The following is a 19,712-nucleotide window of genomic DNA, read 5'->3' as shown; positions in this document are numbered from 1 at the left end:
GCGCCGCAGCCCGCACATTCCTCGCCGAAACCCGACCCGGGCCCGGGGCCGGGCTCGCCCCCGCTCCGGCCCTGGGAACCGCGTCCCCCCCGCACGCCGCGGGGCGGGGAAGGGGCCGCGGGGCGCGGGCGGGCGCGGCCCCCAAACTTCCACCCGCCCTCCGCTCCCAAAGTTCGGCCGGCTGGTGACGTCAAGGCGCCCGCAGCCAATGGGCGCCGCGGGTGCTATTTTGGGAGGGGGAGGGGAGGCCCCGCGCTGCGCCGCGGGCGCTCGCCCGGCTGCCGTGCCCACTGCATGGAGAGCGGGCGGGCAGCGCAGCAGCGGCCGCAGCGCCGCCGCCTCCCTCCGCTTCCCCTCGCCTCCCCTCGGCCCCCGCCCCGGCCAGCGCGGGGCTGCCGGGGCTCCGAGCGGCGGGAGGGAGCCCCGGAGCGCCCCACCGCCCCCGCCGCGGGTTACCTGCCCGGCCCAGGTGGGGCCATGCGGAGCGGAGGAGGCTGCTTTGGGGGCTGCCGCCGCTTCTGATGGATGTTTGCTGTGTGTTTGCCTCCGCTCCCGGTTTCCCTTTCATCTGAGGACGCATCTGGCTCCAGCTCTCTAAAACTATCTGCCTCCTGGTACCGTTCGCAGATAACAGAAGGAAACCTGAGCCCGAAAGGCAGTTCCCCACCTTCTTCCACCCAACGTAACCTTCTCGGGCGCCTTTGAAGGTTTGCTGGTGCTCCGGCGATGATGGCAGTGGTGGGCTCCCCTGGGCTGTACTAAGAGCCTCTTGTTTTCTTTTCCCTTTCTTCTTAGAGGCATTTCATCTTTAAGGGCCGGCTGCTTGCGCACACTTTTATACCCACTGAAGTGATCGAGAAACCATGTTGTCTGGTGGAAGAAGTGCGTTTCTGTGCCTTGGAATGCTCTTGAGCTTTTGGAGCTCCGTGAGTTGGATGCCTGTTGGAGGATGCCCGCATAAATGTACATGTATTGCTTCCAACGTGGATTGTCACGGACTAGGACTCAAAACTGTACCGAGGGATATTCCCAGGAATGCAGAGAGACTGTAAGTAAAAACCGTTAAGGGCTCCTCAAGTACTTGTAGAAGCACCTGGGATGAGTTTCTCCACACCTGCTTAGCAGTGCAGAGTACATACTAACAGCAGTTTCGGTAATCAAACACGGATTAATGTTTTCAGGAGGGAAGGGGAGGAGCTCTTCAGAAGTTACAGCTATCCTGCTGCTGTTCTCGATTTAAAAAAAAAAAAAAATTATTATCCGTTTCGGAGTTTCACGTTTTTTCCGTCTCAGTTACCATCTGATTGGGTTTTGCACTGACTTGCTTGTAATGCAGAGTTTAGAGCTCTGCCCGAAGTGCTCCCAGCGATAATCACTGTCAATGCAAACACCAATTTACTATGCAATTAGAAACCTGAATGTTTTCACCTGGTTGCTGGTAACAGTTTCTCCTGCCTTTCTCAGCGCGGTGAATTCATCACCGGGGAAAAATGGGCTATTGCCGTAAACTAATTCCAATGGCTAAGAAATCGCATTAAATTGGTCTCTAATTTCATTCTTAAACTGCTGTGGGGAAGCTGCTTGTTCAATTGTTAATCGGCTTCAGAGTTTATGATAGTGGTGTGCCGTTGCGGGGGGCTTCCAACCTCAGCACGGGAGTGCGATCAGTGTGTTCGGAGTAAACCTTGCGTACCCGGGGTGCTCGGGAGTTCCTCAGCTGACTCTTTCTCCTTGCTTAATAAGTTTCTAAGGAGAAAGAGGGAAGCAGACTTCGGTTCTGCGACCCGGCTCTGGCAGTGCCTTGGTGCAGGGGACGGCACCTCTGACGCCGCTTAATGCGCAGCGCAGGGCGTGTTCTGCGCGGACCTCCGCGCCTCACCTCGGCAAAGCGCCCCTGCTTGTGCCTGATGGGGATTAGCTGGGAACTTGAAGCGGTTTTGAATCAGTAAGCAAACGCTGGGGACTCTACGGCCTGACTTCCGATTTTATTTCCTTTTGGGTCATAGAGTTGAGGAAACTTCAAACTCTCAAGCGATTTTGCCTTTAAGAGAGCAAGCTGGAGTAGGTTACTAAGCAAACAAAGTGTTTGTGCCATAGAGTCCTCTTAAAAGCTAAATTCTGTCCCAGAATTAAATTTTTATAGCATCCTTGAATGTTTCTAAATGCATTTTATAGTGCTGAGACCTCTTAAATAATAGCAATATTCAGATTGCTTACTACAGTGTTCAGCTGTCTTTAATGTTTTGTGGCCATATCAGCCTTCCTTTTAACCCCAGCTGTGTGAACAATAGTTTTCATATGTCAGTGTTGGGGAAAGCTTAACTTTTTTGCATGGAAACCAGGTACTCTCTCAAATTGGCAGTTTAGAGATTAAAAAAAAAAAAAAAAAAACAAAACAACAAACCAAAAAACAAACAACCCAGAAACAACAAACCACTACCAGAATAGTACAACAGGCCAGTAGGAGTAGGTCTGTGTGATAACAGAAATGTTTTGTATGCTTCATTGGTGAGGTGTGTGTGCACGGTTTTAAGCATCAAAGACTAGAATTAAACTTTTAAATTTCAGGTTAAAATGATTCACAAATGCGAAGTTAGTTGCCATCCTGAGAAGAATTTAAAAATGGTGATTTGTTATTGCCAAAGTTTGAGGTGGACTGAATTAATTTTGTTAAAGAATTTCATTTATGAGAATGTACTTAATAGAGTTGTCAACTTTCCCTGCCTTCTGGAAGGAAGCAAGCCAGAAGCCCAGGTTTCTTGGCCTTTGGTATGTTAAGCGTTAAGAATAAGAGAGAGTGTAGTCCCTGTGCTCTTGGTCCTGATAATTTTTGGTGTTATTTACAGATTTAAATTTTAGTTTAATGGCAGCATGAAGAACAATAGTAGCTATTTGACAATACTCAGTTGGAATATTTAACCTCAGAGATACACTACTGGTAAATATGAAATGTAGCTGTGTTGGATATTTTTTGTTTGTTCGGTTTGGTTTTTAAAATACTGTATTATCGAAGCATTCAGTGGCTGAAACCTTGTGAAAATAGCATACAGAGCATCGCGTAGTAACACATTATTCTGTGTTTTTAAATACTGTCTTAACTCTTTATTAGTCTGTTATGAGCCTTTCACTGTTTTTTATAGTGTTCACCTTTGTTACAACTGTGTTTTAAAGCATGTATCAGTTCTTTCAAATCTAGATTTCTACTAATTGCACTAACTTGAATTTCCTAATGTAATCAGTAGAGAGAGAAGGACTATATTCCTCCAAGTCTAAATTCTGCTCATAGGTGAAAGATCAGTCAGCCACTGGATATATCAGAGTATCTGATTTTTCTTTGTGGTCCATGGCAACCTGTAACTATTGATGACATAACTCTGGGTTGATGTGTAATCTTTAACTAGTTTAACTCATGAATAAAACCAAATTGATTATATCTGAAATGACAAAGGTATTTTTAATCTCAGAAATGCTGGTATGTTGGGAAAGTAATTTTAACAAGTTTCTTGATGACCACACACCAAGTGGCTTCTTAGACTCTTACACTTCTTTCACTTCTTTCTGCAGTCTCTTGAGGTAAAAATTCCTCATACTCGTTCAAGTTGGAAAGATTTTGCTTTAATTAATAAGAGAACTAATGGCATCACTTAAAATATTTTGCCACAAAGCTTTTAGTTATGTTTGTACAAATGTTACAGATTGCTCGGGCTAGTGGATCCAAGTTAAATATTATTTAAATTTGTGTTAATATGAAACTCCAGGAAAACTGAAAATATGACATTAAGGAAAAAATGGGAAATATCTTTAGGGGGAAAAAAATCTCTTACTGAGAAGTTCTATTAAATGAGCTAGTGATAATCTCATGATACCCCAAGAAATGGACATCACCAGAGCCTTGATTGCTGATTTTTCATGAGAAATGTGATTGAGGCATTTTTTTTTTTTTTTTAAATGCTTTTTGAAGGTGGTTTTTGTAAGGAGTTGTACCTGTGATTTCTGTCTTGAGGGGAATCCACACATGGCACACGCAGTTGTAAAACTATCTGAAACTTTTTTACACAGATTAATATTATCTTTACAAATATAGCAAGCAGTATTAGGCTTGTGTTGTAGTTCACCTTGTTACTGTGTTGTGTGATAGTCTTCTAATGGTGTGGTATAGATGGAAGCTTTTGCTTAGGTTTCATGAACAGCTAAAAAGAGGTGAGTGTTGTATGCTACTGCAGAAAGAAACTATTCAGTCTGGAGAAAGTAGGTGGTGAAACAAGTATTTGTCACTTCCAGGAGTAACTTCCACATACTTTTGTTCTGGAGAAGGAAGCCTCAGAAGAGCCATCATTTCACACAGGAAATTAGGTCTAAGACTTTTCCCCAAATTGCAAGATGTGATGCTCCATAGAGAAACTTGTACACAAGCAGGATGATGTAACTGAACCTTGTGGCTTGACGTTAGTATTTACTGATCCATTCCCCATTAGCCAAATAACATCCTACCAAAAAAGAGTTTATACGCCTTTCATGTTTTGGAGAAAGCTAATAATTTAATAGTTAACTTTTGGGGGTGGGCACAGTGATTGTTTTATTTAAGCTATGCAACAGGTAAGATGTTTTGTGCCAATAAAGGAAGCAGAAGTTAGTGTTTAGAAATAATGAATATGTAAATACATCCGTAAATATCTTGAATGTTTTACCTTCTGAAAAGCTCCTCAGGATTGCTTCATCAGACTTCTCTAATCAGAGTTTGCTTACCAGCAGTTCAGTTCTTATATGCGAGTCTCTATTTATGTAATTTTCTTCAGTGGAAATATTTTCTGTATATGTAAAATACTATATATGTGGTTTTTTAATAACACTTAATGCTGATAGTTCAGTTTAGTTTGGGATGATGTGTAAATGCAGTGAACAGATCAAAGTCACCTGCTTGACAGTTGTATTCTTCAGCTCTGAAAGGAACATGTGATATGGAGAAACTGCTCAGAAATCTTCTGGCTCAGTATCTGCTTTCCGTTTGAATACGGAGCATGAGCTCTGTGTTTTTCCATCCATTCACGTCATTATCTCCCTGTCTGTTAGCAGCACATTATATATGTATAAAAGTTTCTGTGGAGAATTTAGCCATGTTTGAGCTATTGATTAACTTACACTTCGTGGCTGAGAATCTTGTTTAATGGATGGGTCTCTTGTGTTATTCTGTTGTTCTGGTTTGTGTTTTACTTTGAAGGATTCTTTACCTTGCTACGTTGATAAAGCTTGCAAGGCTAATCTGTTCTGTGCTTTGTCTGAGTAGCTAAATTGAGTGTGTCCACATTTAGGTGCAATTTAGAAGCTTAGTCATCTGCTTACTCTGGAGTTTTCATGTGGTTTGGGGTTTCTGTTATATAAATATATTATTATAGTGTTTTTGGCCTAGGTGTATGTAGCTGCTGAAGTTGCACTGGCTTGTAATAAGTCTTCAACTTCCTCAATTTTGTTTCCAAATTAAATCTAGGATCCTGACTTGAATGCTTCAATATTACTGCAGAACACAATGTTAAACACATGCAAATATAATTATACTGACTGTTACATTGACATTCTGTGTTTCTAAAATTCTTCCCACTAGGGACTACCATTCATTTGTTTGTGTAGTAATAGTCTCCAAAACCTTGCATGGAACCTTTTCCCCCTCCACCCACCCCAGTCATGTGTCAGTAAGTAGACATACAGGGCTTTAATTTCAAAGAGCTTTGTCTCAGAGGTACTGATCCTGGGGAGACTTGACTGAGTTGCTTAATTCAATCTGGTTACTTCCTTTTACTAACTTAATGCTGTATACTTGTGCTCAACTGGACATTGATGTGCATTTGTGTAGGATCAGAGTCTTGCATGGTTAAATTTGTTACCTCATTTTGAAGTGATGGAAACAGGAAGGAGGATGAAATTAGCTATTGCAGTTTGGTAGCTACAGAAGCAAATAGTGGCTGTTGTCACGTTGTCTGTATTTGTTTACACAGATTTGAATGAGATTCTGAGATCAAAGGGACCAGGCTACTTACTGCAGAATTTTTTTATTGAGTTGCTCTGAGACTATTAACTCCTTTCATATTCTTACTTTTGCAGCTGAGTATTGATTCCTGCAAAAGAATTGAGTGAAAGCAAAGTTGCCCCTCTAAAAAACAGCTGTTTTCTTATAGGAAGTCCTAAAATAGAGATGATGAATATCGCTTTTTTTCCCTGGCTGGAATTTGTGTTTGTATGAGTCTGGGGAATTGTGAACCAATGTTGGTATAGCTTACCTGTATAGATAGAATGCGAGGCCAAAAATAAATAAATCCTAATATTCCTTTGTTTGTACAGTAACCTCTGTAAAAGCCATTGTGTTGTCTACTGTCTGTCACTCGAAGCTGGTTGCTATGAAGTCATTTGACAGTCAGGTGAATACTATCAGTAATCGTTCTGGAATGTCATTGCCAAGCTTTTTTTTTTTAAACTCAAGCATTTCCAGTTGTGACAATGACTATAAGTAATGTGTGGCAAAAATTTCTTCAGGTGGTTGTCTATCTGTGTGTTCCTATTACACACATGTATGGATGACCAGTGGTGTTCGGAAATGTTATCGTGATAGAACTAATTTTTATGCCCTGTCGTCTCGTCTTGTGAAGTCTTTGAGACAGGCTGGTTGGATGTGCCTCCTATCCTTGGCTCCTTTCTGCTCCTTGGGTGACAGGGAGTTTCTGTCACTTCTTGTTGATTTAAGTGCATTATTATAATATTATATGGATTTTGGCTTGGGACTACCATTGTCACTCCCATTCCTTTTAGGTTCATTAATGAGTTTTGCTTGCCAATATAAGGCTATATCAATTTATCTTTTTTTTTTTTTTTTCATTTTTTAAGTAATTTTCAGGATAAGAAAGGGCTGAATTCTAGTAATATTCTGGCTGCAACATGGCTTAAGCTATTCTGTTTTCACTATTTTTAAGTCTTTTCTCCAGAGATCCGTAATGTTCTTTGTATTTTCAGATCTGTTTTCAATGTTGTCCAGTCAGATGTATCATTTAATATCTTGAACAGCTCTCATCAATGGCAAGAGCTACTTCTTCCCCGTTGAGAAATAGCCTTGTAAGTAACTGACAGTCTTTTCTAATGGTGTTAAATACATAAAAGATCTATCTATCTATTTACATAAGGGGAACAGGTCTGTGGTCTTGTACTGTGAGTAAATTTTAGATGGGTTGAGGGCCATCTCTGTAGGAAAGAGAATTTAAGAGGCTGGTTCTTACCTCTCTGTCAGTTATTTTCAGCTTTTTTCTTTTTTTTACCCCAACTGAATCTGGTCTGTCAGTTGTCTCTGTCAGAATAAATTTGTCTTGTATTTCGGTTTTACACCATCTGTTTGGCTGCAATGTATGTTTTTAATCCTATGATTGATAGATTTCTGGAGCTTTTAATTAGATTTTTACCTTTCTGTCTGCGAGTTGCTGCTTTTTCTGAGAGCTTAAATTAATTTTGTCCCTCAGGTGGGAAATCATGTTAACTGATGCTTATATTCTTTCCTTTTCTGTCACTGATGAAGGGAGCATTTTCAATAAACATCAGTTCAGTTAAAATGAGGAAGAAAACTTAGTGTTTTAAAGCTGGTCTTGTCTTGAGTTTCCATCAAGCAATTTGCAAAACCTATGTGAAATTTACTTCTAAATTGACTTCAGAATTTGTATTGCTCACAAACTCGCTTTTCCCTGTGCTTTCCTGAAAACTTGCAATACTGTTGCAGAAACAATTCTTAACTTGTTGTGTCAAAGGGAGTTCTCAGGAGAGCCCTCTGTGCTTCCTGCAGAGAGGTCAGTATGACGGCCTTCTAGTTCAGTTGCGTGGTGGAGAATGAACCTTTTGGAAGTAGTGTCAGGTTACTCAGCAAGGCCCTCAAACACCTATTAAATGGATTTAGAGTCCAAGCAATACCGAGCATTTTGGGAGATAGCGTTCTTATCATGGATGCCTCACTGCTACATGGACCGGTTAGAGATGCAAGGCTCCTAGCGGTGGTGCTATATTTAGGGGTTTAACTGGAGAGACTTTAACCCTCTTTTCTTGTGTGAGGATACTGCAGTGACATTATGCTGTGGCTGTGCATACAGGCAACCATCCAAAAGAACAGGGCAAATCAGTTGCCTGTAATATTTCAGAATATTTTCTCTGTGTACCTTCACAGTTGTTTTTTTCTATGTAGACTGAAGATTGGTGGTTCTGTTTCATCCAGGGCTCCCTACGTAAGTGGAGGGATAAACTGTTCTGGAAGTTAAAGATTTGGAGATCAGTAACCCATTTTAACAGCTTGTGAAGATGCTTGTAGAAGTTGGAGGGGGGATGGTGATGAACTCAATTTCTGATAGAATTTTTTTTTTTTTTAAATTCCATTTTGATGCTTTTGCTTGGGAGGAACTCTCCTCATTTAAAAAAAAAAAAGAGAAAGGTCACTTTGCAAAATTTTGTATTTACTGTTAATTTTCATGATACCAGTTAAAAATATGTAATGCTATGTCAGCTACTTTACAGTTGAGGACAGTGCCTGCTGTACTGATGATCAGTACTGTTTCTTCTGCTTGTCCCCATCCCTTTGCTCTTTTTGTCTTTGCTGAAAGCCCTGTGAGACTTGCTTGTTTGTACAACACTTAACATCAAGAAATCTTGACCTATTGTAAGGGTGCTTCTAGGCATGATAGCAGAAATGGTAATAAATTTCATATTAGTGAGTCAAAGCTTCTCACCTTGAGAATCACAGCACTATTAAATGCAGGTTTTAATGTCTGGCTCCAAACTCTTCTTTCTAAGAGCTAGATTCTGTCAAGGTTGGCTGCTTCACTTGGGGAGAGGAGTGGAGAGGAAGAGTATGTGATTGAACATTGTCATGAAATGTTTCAAAAGCACTTCGTTATTACGGAAATAACATGCTGGAAGCAGAGGCATAGGTGCATTCTTGTGTGTACCAAAAGTCAGAGGACTGTTTCTTAACCCTTGTTTCTTCAATTGTTTTTTTTTCCTTTATTCCCGTGGCTGGTAAGGAATGTGTTAGTTAACTTGTACAAAATAGATGTATTAGTAGATTGTAAGGTACTACTGGTCTAGGTTGTTATGGGAACCTAATAAATAACCTTGACAGCTTCAAGAGGTACAGGCAGTGAGTTGTGAGCTTCATGCACTTTCTCTGATCATACTGTCCTACTGCATTGTTTTCACTGTAATTTCTCTGGGACAGCACTGGTGAATAATGAGCACTTCTTCAGATGCTTTAGCAGCTTTTAAAGTTGAAGAAATACTTGGTTGTCTGTCTGTCAAAAACAGTTACTAGCATTAGCAGTAGATATTACAGAGTACTGACCTAATACAAAAACTTGACTTGGAAAAGGTTTTTCCCCAAAACACTTGCCCAAAAGTAGAAAAGATTCAAATTCCTAACTGCAGTTATTTGTCAGAGATTCCAAAAAGCTCATCCTAAAATGGAAGACATTTCCTTAAAATTTTGTAATCATGTTCCTTGGGACATGCTGTCTTGTTAAAGATGGATGACCAAAGAAATTCTCAGTTGTTACCCAGAGCTCTAGGTAAGAATATAATTTAGCTTTACAGTAATTGATTTCTGCTGCCCGCTCCCTTCCCCCTCCCCTCCCCCCCCAATAAGAACATGTCAAACAGCACCGAATGCTGGTCTCCTAAAGGTTTGCCTGTTCTCTCTGTTTTAGAATATAATACATAGCATATAAAGCTCATAACAAACATGGTCACGTGACATCAAGCCCATTAAAACTCATCACTGCATATGTGTGTACTGGTCATCCACAGATATGGAGATACTAATATTTAATGAAAATAGTTGTATTCTTTAAATATAATTCAGAAATTTTAGCAATAAAAACCTGCATCCGGAAAGCAGTTAAAATGTTTTGTGCCTTCTGTTAGTCATAAAGCAAGTTTTTCCTGGACTTAGTGGGACCTTAATTTACAGATTATTCTGAAATTTATCATTCATTTGTGTGATGGTTTTATTTAGATTAGGGAGGCATTATATTAAGTATGTTTTTTTGAAATGCTGATTTCAGAAAAACCTGGGTGAAATACCTCTGCTTGGTGAGAGTGGCAGTGGTTACTGCATCACTTAGTGAGGCAGGAACTTAAGGGTCACAAGCTTCTCTGAAGTAGTTGTAGAGTCATGAGAAGAGGTTAGCCATCTCATCCTGAAGTGGTAGAGCAGGTTAGAGATGGTGTTTTAAGATTATAGCTGGGGAGCAAAAACTGAAGAACTAATTGTGAGGAAATAATACAGGGAAGCAATTGTGCACTTCTGAAATGCCTAAATAAATGCTGTAGAGATGTAAGCTGGAGACAAGAATGAAGTGGTAAAACAAGTCACAGAAGTAAAATTCTCGAGCAAAGAAAACTTGTTTTCCAGAAGTGGAAGTAGATATTGTGAAACAAAGCCCTAGGCAAAGGCTGGTTCTTCAGAGTGACACAAAAACACATCTGGATGTAAGCTTCTCAGATAAGAATGTGAAAGTATAAGAAACAGCCCAATGGTCCTTCGGAGTTGTGAATTTTAATAGGTAACATATGAAAAAGCAGCAAAAGATAGCAATCAAGTGTTTTATGGATTTTTTTGGGGGGTTGTTTGGTTTGGTTGGGTTTTTGATTTTGTTTTGGGGTTGTTTTTTTTAGCCTGGGAAGTTCTTGAGCTAATTGCTTATGAAGTATTTTAGAAGTTGAAAATTAATTATACCCAGTTGGCTTTAACTTAATTTTATAGAATAGATACTTTCCAAGGTTGTTCTTCCATAGTTTTTAGGTATGTAATAGGCTTAGTGCAATGTGGTTTTATAAGCCTGAGTAGTTTCAGTAACTTGAACCATCAAATTTGTGTGCCAAGTCTTGTTCAGGAAAACTTGAGTTTTGTGCTCACTTAGCAAACATCATGAAATCAATTCAGCTTTACTCCAGCAAGTAAATGTTGAAAACCAAAAGTTCGAGGAGGACAGGGCAGGACAGGAGAGGTGGGAATCTACTTGAGAATGAAGAAAATCGCATGTGGTTGTGATATCTAGATGCTAACTTGGTCAAGTCAGTATACCACTTCCTTCAAAATTTCATTTTACATATTAAAAAACCCCCGTCCTACATCTCTTACCACAACTTCTTGGGTTAATTTGCTCCTTAGTGGCTACGGTAGACATGTACACTCAGTGTGGTACTATTTGGAAGGGATAGAATTGGTGAAACTGGATGTTTGTTAGATTAAAAAAAAAAAACCCTGAACAACAACAACAAAAAACCACAAACACAAACAAAGACTTGTATTACCTTTCCAGGAAAACATCTCCTGGGAAGAATTTCTAGTCTGTGCATGTCTGAAAATTAGCAAGGAGGTGAAATGGAGGCTTGATTTTCATGTTGGGCTTCACTAAAATAGTGTTTGTTGGTAGAACGTTTTCCCAAGTCATCAAGAATCACAGCAGTCAGAAGCAGGTGTGAAATATTTCAAGTCCTAAACATCAAATTGTCTGTGTTAGTGAAGAGCACGTAAACAGGTAGCAGTTTCTTCACAGTATTACATTCAGTCATATACCACAATGTTAAGTGAAATACAGACATAAATGCAAACACTGGATGTTGTCTTTCTGGAATAAAGCAATATGAGTTTTGATTAAATTTACCTGTAATGTTTTTCTTCCCTGATAAGCCCCTTGTGATGTTTTTCTTTTTTTTTTTTTTTTTTGGCTGACTTCTACACACTTGTCTTTTCGTCCGTTTTGGTTTTTTAATTCTATATGCAATCTCATGAAAAATAGTGATTTTTGTCAGTCTTTGTTTCTTGCGTTATTTATTTATTGCATTCAGTTCTGTAAGTCCTTAATTAAAATTAGAGTGGTATTAAACACAATGGAGAAATATCTAGAAGCTTGAGAAAGTGTGTTTGACATAAATTGTAGTAATGATGTTAACTCTGAAGAATGCTTATAATTCTTAGAAGATCTTTCTGAAGTTCAGTTATCTCAGGTTATATTTTACATTGTTTTACAATGTATTACTGTTTGAGGTAGTGAATGTGAAGTCACTTGAGTAACCTTTAAAGTCGAAAAGGGATGAAGATAGAAGAGCAGGCATGTATCTATTCATATCCTGATGAGATAGTTCACTTGATAGTTGAGTGAAAAGATGGCCCAAAGAATGTCTGACACTGTCTGATTTCTACCTGTATAACTGTGCTGTCTTCGTTGCAGTAGCACTGGGCTGATGTAGCCACTGAATGTGCATACAATCCAGCTGGTGCATGTTCGATATGAAAGATGAGCTGCAGTTACCGGAGTTAAGTAGAAGGGTAAAATAAAATCAAGATGTTAAAAGAAATAAGTAAAAAATTAAGTTTTTTTATATACAGATGTTAATCTTGGGGTTATTTTAGTATCAATGAAAATGATTCTTGAGCTAATATGACACAGTACTGTAATTTTTTCTCCTTATAATGTGCACGTCCTTTCCAGCATGTCAGGGAGATTCAAATTCCTCGTAAGATCTAAGGTCTGTGATCTGGTGACTTCCTCCCATTGCTTGAAGAGGAGTGGTGTTCCCTCCTTCACCCTGAGTGGGTGGTTAGTAACAAACTTCTAGGATAATGTCACTTTCACTGATCTCTCCTCTGCTCCAGACCTGCACACTCGGTGGGACTCTCACCCAGTCCATAGAGGAGCTCCAGACATTTGAGCTGTTTATTTACGTGAAGGCCACTCACTCCTCTTCCTTGTCTGTATTCACTGAGAACCCCGTGTTCAACCATTGCCAAATGTACCTATGATTGCAAGAGCTATCCCACCATGTTAGTTATTCCAATGATGTTGTATTTCTGAAACTGTAGTCAAAACATTAGCTCTTCCTGCTTGTTTGATAAGCTTTGTATTTGTGTACTGGCACATGAGGTTGTGCCAGTATAACCTCTTGACCTGTTATATTCTGCCTGCAGGCTCCCTTTATCTGTCACAAGGGCACAGGTGACACTACCAAGCGAGATCTGGAGGACATAAAGAATAACTACAAAACTTTGGAGTCAAGTGTGAAGGGCATGGGAGTGTAAAATCATGTACTGTTAGAAGATTACTCTGCCAGCATAACATTTCTTTTATATAATAAAATCTGCGAACTGTAGTAATTAGTCAGGAGTTCCTGCAGGCTGGGACAAATGTGTATTTCCTTGGAAGAAACAGAGTACTTGAATTACTCAGTCCATTATGCTGCTTTCTGCAGATCTCGGCTGTGACTTTCAACAGCAATCTGCTCAATGGGGAATTCAGCTACTGCACACGTTGCAAAACACAGCTTTTCCTTGGTGTTTTTTAGCACCTATGGTTTGCCAAGTAATTTTTCTTGTTTTTACAAGGATGAGGACAGAAGTGTGTTGCCTGCAAGCAGTTCTAGATCATTTGGACACTTAATGTGGGTTATTAACTAAGAACTACTCTAATGGGCCTAAGAATGGGTAGCTTATTCACAAAATTAGGGTGCTTGCCCTCTCAGATCAGTTTTCTCATTGTTCAGATAGAAAGAAAACAACCTGAGTCATATGTGAAAGCTTTCTGTAATCAGGAAGAAAGATCTACTTTTTCTTTTTTTTTTTTTTAATTAAAAGCTGTATCTTGTTTGTGTGTTGCAGAAGTATGATGGACTGCAGCACGGTATTTGTACATTCCAGCTATTGTGTGGCTATTTAATTACCATTTAAATTATTAAATTATTCTGGAGACTGAAACTATCCAGTGTCACACATGTGGTGCTGTCCAGCAACAACAAAATTCATTAAATGTTGGATTGTATGTTCATTGTTCTGATGTAAGATGGATAGCGAACAACATAAAAATTACTGGATCCCAATACTACTGTGTTAATACACCGTGTGCAGTACTTGTTACTGAAGTTATGCAGAAGATGTCTGAATCCTTTTCAAGAACTGGTGGTTGTGGCAGGGATTCTTTTTTTTCTCTATTAATGTGTTTTCCACATATGACGTGATCTTACTGCAGATTGGAGAAGGGGGCCTGTATTCTCCTACCTACTAGGTAGTTACAGGCTGTGGTAAGATCTCCCGTTTTACTTAAGTCCAACAAGCCCGGGTCTCCCAGCCCCTGTTCCCGTGTCATGTTGCCAGTGGCCCTGTACTCCTCTCTCTCCAATGTGTCAGTGCCTTTCTTGTACCCGAGGGCCTGAAACTGGTTGCAGTATTGCAGATGAGCTGTCACAGGTTCTGAATACAAGAGATTAGTCAATTATTTCAAATTCTTACACCCTCTGGCTACACTCTTGCTAGTGTGGTCTGGTCAAGGGTGGCCTTCACTGCTGCAGGGTTACACTGCTTGTGTTCTGTGGTCCAAAGGGCCTCCAAGATACTTTTCTGCAAAGCAACTCTCTGGTCGGTCAGTGTCCTGCCTGTAGTTGTTGCATGGGCTTATTTTCTATTAGGTGGAACACTTTTTCCCCCCTCCCCCATTCTTTTCCTATTGAACTAGATGATGTGAAATGTTTAGAGAGTACCAGTCTTCCCAGAAGTCAATAAAATAAAAAATAAAAAAAATCCTTATGCTCATTGGCAAAGTCAGCTGTTTTAAATAGAAAAAATAAGTCTTATACGGAGATGGAATGAACCATCTTCTAAAAAAAAGTAATTTTTTTTTTTTAAATTAAATTACTTGAGCTGTACATGATTTCGAAGTTGTTTGTCTTTTTTCTTTACATTCGTTTATGAACATTTTCTTTATGTTCATACTTTAAGTGATTTAGAAACTAAGGGAATTGTGTATTTCATAAAATTCAGTCCCAGGACTTTATTTCCTGTATTGCAGAAGTTGAGATGGGAATATGTTAATTCTGAAGATATGCAGATTGTGCTGACAGAGAGCTTCAGGGTAATGCTATAACTGAGTAGTTAATCACAGTAACTTTGAAGTTCTTGGATTGAAGGCATAAGAGAATTGCCCAGCACTTTCTCTAGGGAATTATAGTCATTTAAGGTTAAGAGGCTAGTGGCAGTCCATACCCATTAAGACAAATTAATTTTCATAGCAGAAATCTTGGAAAATGGTTAAAACAATAAAGCAGATACTGAGTGTGTAAAGACTGCAAAAGGTAGCCAAACCATACTCTATGGATACATTCGCACATGGGAGTGGATTTTCTCCTTGTAATGATGACGGTTGATAGCATGTTCCAAAGGTAAGACGACAAGCACTCATAAAGACAGGAGGGCTTTACTGACCAGTCTTTTGCCTCAAACCCTGCAGATAACTTCCATAAAAATCAAGAAGGTATTCCTAGTGCTTTTAAGCTTCTATAGTGCAGTAGTTAGCCAAGTGAATGGTTAACTTACCTGTGAAAATACATGTTTCTTCCTGTTCAGGTGGTGTGTGCTTGTGTTCATGGTTACCTTGCATAGTGATTGGGGGGACTGGGAAAACAAATCAAACAGGAAAATTTTCAAGGGAAGACTCAGCTGTCATTTTAGCAGGTGGTTGGGATTGACAAAGTCCTTTAGCAGTGTAGTGGCAAAACAATAAAAGCCTTGTTTCCAAAGAATGTGTGCTGCTTGAGTTATTTGGAGGAATTGGACTTATGATAAATATCAGTAACTCTTTGGATTCAGGAATCTAGATTCAATTGTTATCATTTGAATTTTAGCCCCCTCATTTTGAATGTTACTGCCAAGTTGATTTATCATTTGAAATAAATCCTTTGGCATGTATTACAAATTAATCATAACAAATAATTTTGTGTGCTACATCCTCAAAACAGTTTCTCTTAAATGTGTGGGGAAATGATTTTTGTTCTGTTTTTCATGAATATTGGGGAGTTCTGTCAGTTGTGTCCTAGCCGAGATTTGTTGTGATGGGAGTTCTAGGTGGTGTGTTGGATCCTGACCTATTCTTAGGGCACGAGTGAGATTTTTATTAATTGCTAAGTGCATTGTTCTGTGTGACACACATTTTTATGCATCCCTTGTTGGAAAACGGCAAGGAATTAGATCAAGAGAAATGCATCTCCCTTGTAGATTACACAGGGCGTTGGTTTAATCAAGATGCTTTTCAGAGTATTGGGTTTTATGCCAATTTGTTTCTCCCAACTGTGACACAAATGCATATAGTTTTGAGCTGGCATATGTTGGCCACTTTGAAGGGTTAGTAGGTACAGAAACGAAATTTCGTGTTTGAGATTCTGTGACTAGAAATATGTACTTACCTATGAAGCAGTTGAACAGGGAATAATCATAGTGCTGTACAACTGGGATAGGAGCTGGAGCTGTCTTTTGAAGTGTACGGCAGTTAATTTTTCTTAAATATAGTGCGCAGTTTCTCTGCTGCTCTTACTGACTTCTTTGTTTATTAATGTAAATGAACAAACATCTGAGGACTAGAATGAAGTTGCAGCTGGTGCTCTAGATTCCCTTCTCCTTATATAGCAGGTTATTTTCAGTTTCTATGTACTTTCATTTAGTGTAATGTCTTCCTAGGTTAAAGACAAATAGATTAGTATTTTACAAAAAACTGCCCATCTAGGACTTGTGTTTGTCATTGATATGCGAAATCAGTACTGGCATGAAATTACTGGACATGAGAGATGATCTTTGGTTTTGTTGTTGGGATTGCCACTGCATTTGCCAGACTGGCACCTGAGAGTTCTCTGAATGGGAGGAAAACCTTGTTGCTCTGGAACACTTGTTGGCAGTGAATGGCTTTAGCTAAATGAAGTAACTGTGTTTCTTCTAGAAAGAGAACTAAGTTTAAGTAACTTATTTTCTGACCAAAAGCTAACAGGGTTAGTCCTAGTGTCTGGTGGTTTTCCAGATCAGAAAAAAACCTGTAACTTAAAAAAAAAAAAAAAAAAAAAAAAAAAAAGCATTAAGTAGAAGCTTGTCTTAAAGCAAATAAACCACTTGCAGTAAGACCATCAGACCGAGACCATCAGACCAAGAGTCTTTTGTGTGCCTGTGAACTTGTACAGTGCCCACACCTCACAGGTTCAAAAACCACACAAATGCGTTAGAGTTGTACCAAGAGCTAATGTTTTTTTAATACTTTAGTAAGGCTTTTTACTTTGGCTTCTATGCCTAGAAAAGCATAACTAGACAACTAGAGCTAGATCCAAAATGGGCAGCTGATGTCAAAAAACCCACTCTAGTCTTGGAAGAGTTAAAGAATTAAGTTTAGGATTCACCTGGATATGTTTAAGACTGACAGCTCTGATAAAGGCCCAAACTTTGGATTATTTTGGAGACTACAATGCATAGGGGTTCAGCAGGTAGCAAAATGATATCTGAGTAATAGGAACTTTCTACAGTCTAGTAGTGTTGTTTTGAATTTTTGCATCCTTATCCATAAAAGGATTTGAATTTTGTATAAATATTTTTTTTATATATGTAAGTATTGAATTATTGATTTGAAGATTGTTGCAAGAGTTCAGCATCTGATTGCCGTTGTTATTGGCTCTTGTAAGAGTTGTAATGTTTATTGTTGTAGTGATGTGTTAATCAAACTCAATTCTGATCATGTATATTAGAGAAGTATAGGCTAAGAACTGAGATGAGTGTATATTTCCCAGGGAATGTGGGAGTCTAGAAGACAGAAATGCATAGTACTAAATGGCAAGTGGATTTTCTTCTCAAATCAAACTTTATACAGTCCAAGGAAGAGGGTGGCAGTTGAGAACAGCGACAGGATGTTTTGGAAGAGTTGAGTCGCAAAGCAAAATAGTTATTAACTGAAATTTAATTAATATAAGAGGAAATCTGTTCACTCCTAGTGCTGTTTGAAGCTGCGTAATGGCATGCTCCAGACAATGTTGATGCTTTGAAACATTTAAAAGCCTGTCTTAAGTACACTAGATTGTCTTTAGAGAAGAATGAAAGATGAAGCAATTCAGAATAATTCTTGCTGTGAAGTAGGATTTGCTCCAGTTGCTCCAAGCATCCCTGTTTGTAATAAGTGTGTACATTGTGTGACTTAGTCTTCAACATCTACAAAATATGTATTGAATTAAATTGTTATTAGAACATAGCAGGATATGTTTATGAGTAAAGCTCCCTTTAATAATTCATCTGAACTCACTTTCCTGATGTCTTGTGCCATTCTAGTCCAATTCATGTTTCTGTTCCCACTGAAATAATTCTTTCTGTGTTTGTTCTCTTTAAAGCTGTAATTACACCTACATTGTCCTTAACATGTTTTATTCCAAAAAGAAAAATACAGAGACAAGAGGGACCTAATACCAAAAGCTTTACTAAAGCTTGTATAAATGACAGTTTCAGTTTCTTTTTAAGTGAGTGGTATCAATTTTGCTGCTGACACATCAGAAGAGACCTGTATTCCTTAATGGAGTTTTCTTAGGTGTTCTCAGATGATGGGATAATATCTGAACATGAAATGATGGAGTAGTAGCTGGGCTTGTGTATGTGTTGAGTAAGATCTAAGAACTGCTTGGCCCCACACACTATGCAAAATGCAGGAATTCTGTACAGTAAAAGTATTATGTTCAGTGAATACATCTCCATGTAGGTATTTGTTCAAGTTAAATATAAATTAAAATCACCTTTACTGTATAATTTTCCCCATGTCTTTGACCCAGATGACTTCTTTTCAAAGCTGTTTGCTTCCAACAGTTCTTATGAACGCTGATGTGTTTGAAAGCCAACCAAGATTAGATATTAAGGTTTAGCTTTCTGTAGTTGAAACCCACTAGTGAGCCCATAATCAGCTGCCAAACTTTATAAAGGAAACATTAAAATCTTATGTTGCCCACAAATACCATCTGTAAACCACTAATGTCTGCATTAGTTCAGTAACTTCACAGTTACAAAGTTTAATTGACTAATGGGGTAACCTGTGGCAATCTGCTGCTTTGCAGCAGTGTTAGACCTACTGTGAGCAGGAGGAGGAAGTGTTACATAGTAGTTTATCAAGGTTTTAGTCTGTTTTTCTTCAAATGATAGATAAAACTTGAGGGAGAGTGTGCTGGAACAGGCAAATGTTCAGCAGGTAAATAGTGCTTTTTAAAATAGAGACAGAGGCCGTAGTTATCAATTAAACCCTAAATGGTTTAAGGAAAGTGAACTTCATGAAGAACGGCTCTCTTAAAGTTAGAGCAGTGTCCAAATAATTTTACTTACAGATATGGAAACCTTTGACTTGGATACTATCCTTCAGAATAAACTAATAGAATGATTGATATTATGTATGCAATATAGGCCGTGCCGCTCTGCAGGAGTAGAGGAAAAAGCAGTCTCAAGCTATGTATTGAATAAGAAATGTTATGTCTCTTTCTGAAAAGGGAGCTGCAGATTTCACCAGGGGAGCAATGTTAAACAGTAGGAGTGCTTGGGGCTAAAAGTAGAGGGAGAAGAGCAGATGTGTGAGATTGGGCCCTCAGACTGGGCAGGAGGGTTGGGGTGGTGGAGAGGTTGCGGTGCATATGACACAAGTTCAGTTCTGCATACGATTTTTCAAGCTGAGTAAAGCTGTGCTGAGAACTAAGTCTTACCAAAGTGGACAAAAAGCAGGGCCAAGGTCCACTGTGTTGCTTCTCACACCTTCGCAGACTCGGATCTGCCTTGGCGAATTCTGATGCTGTGCTTTGCTAAACCTTTTTCTGAGGTACAGGCAAAGGAGAACTTCTGAAGGACATGAAAAGCAGATGGGAAACAACATGCAAGTAAA

At 39.2% G+C, this 19,712-nt stretch overlaps 1 protein-coding gene across 1 annotated transcript in view; it reads left to right on the top strand.

The window, feature by feature from the left end:
• The first annotated feature begins 245 nt into the window (after window positions 1–245).
• SLIT3 (slit guidance ligand 3) overlaps window positions 246–19,712 on the top strand; it is a 525,410-nt gene continuing 505,943 nt past the window's right edge. Inside the window, exons 1-2 of the mRNA XM_042790009.1 lie at window positions 246–707; window positions 796–1,048. Coding sequence (XP_042645943.1) covers window positions 864–1,048 — 185 coding nt within the window. The 5' untranslated portion in view covers window positions 246–707; window positions 796–863. The remainder of the gene's footprint in view (window positions 708–795; window positions 1,049–19,712) is intronic.

Source organism: Tyto alba, unplaced genomic scaffold, assembly GCF_018691265.1.
Source record: "Tyto alba isolate M040663 unplaced genomic scaffold, T.alba_DEE_v4.0 Super-Scaffold_17, whole genome shotgun sequence".
In the NCBI taxonomy this organism is placed as follows: Eukaryota; Metazoa; Chordata; class Aves; order Strigiformes; family Tytonidae; genus Tyto; species Tyto alba.
The sequence above is the reverse complement of the archived record's forward strand: the minus strand, read 5'-3'. Positions and strand labels throughout refer to the sequence as shown.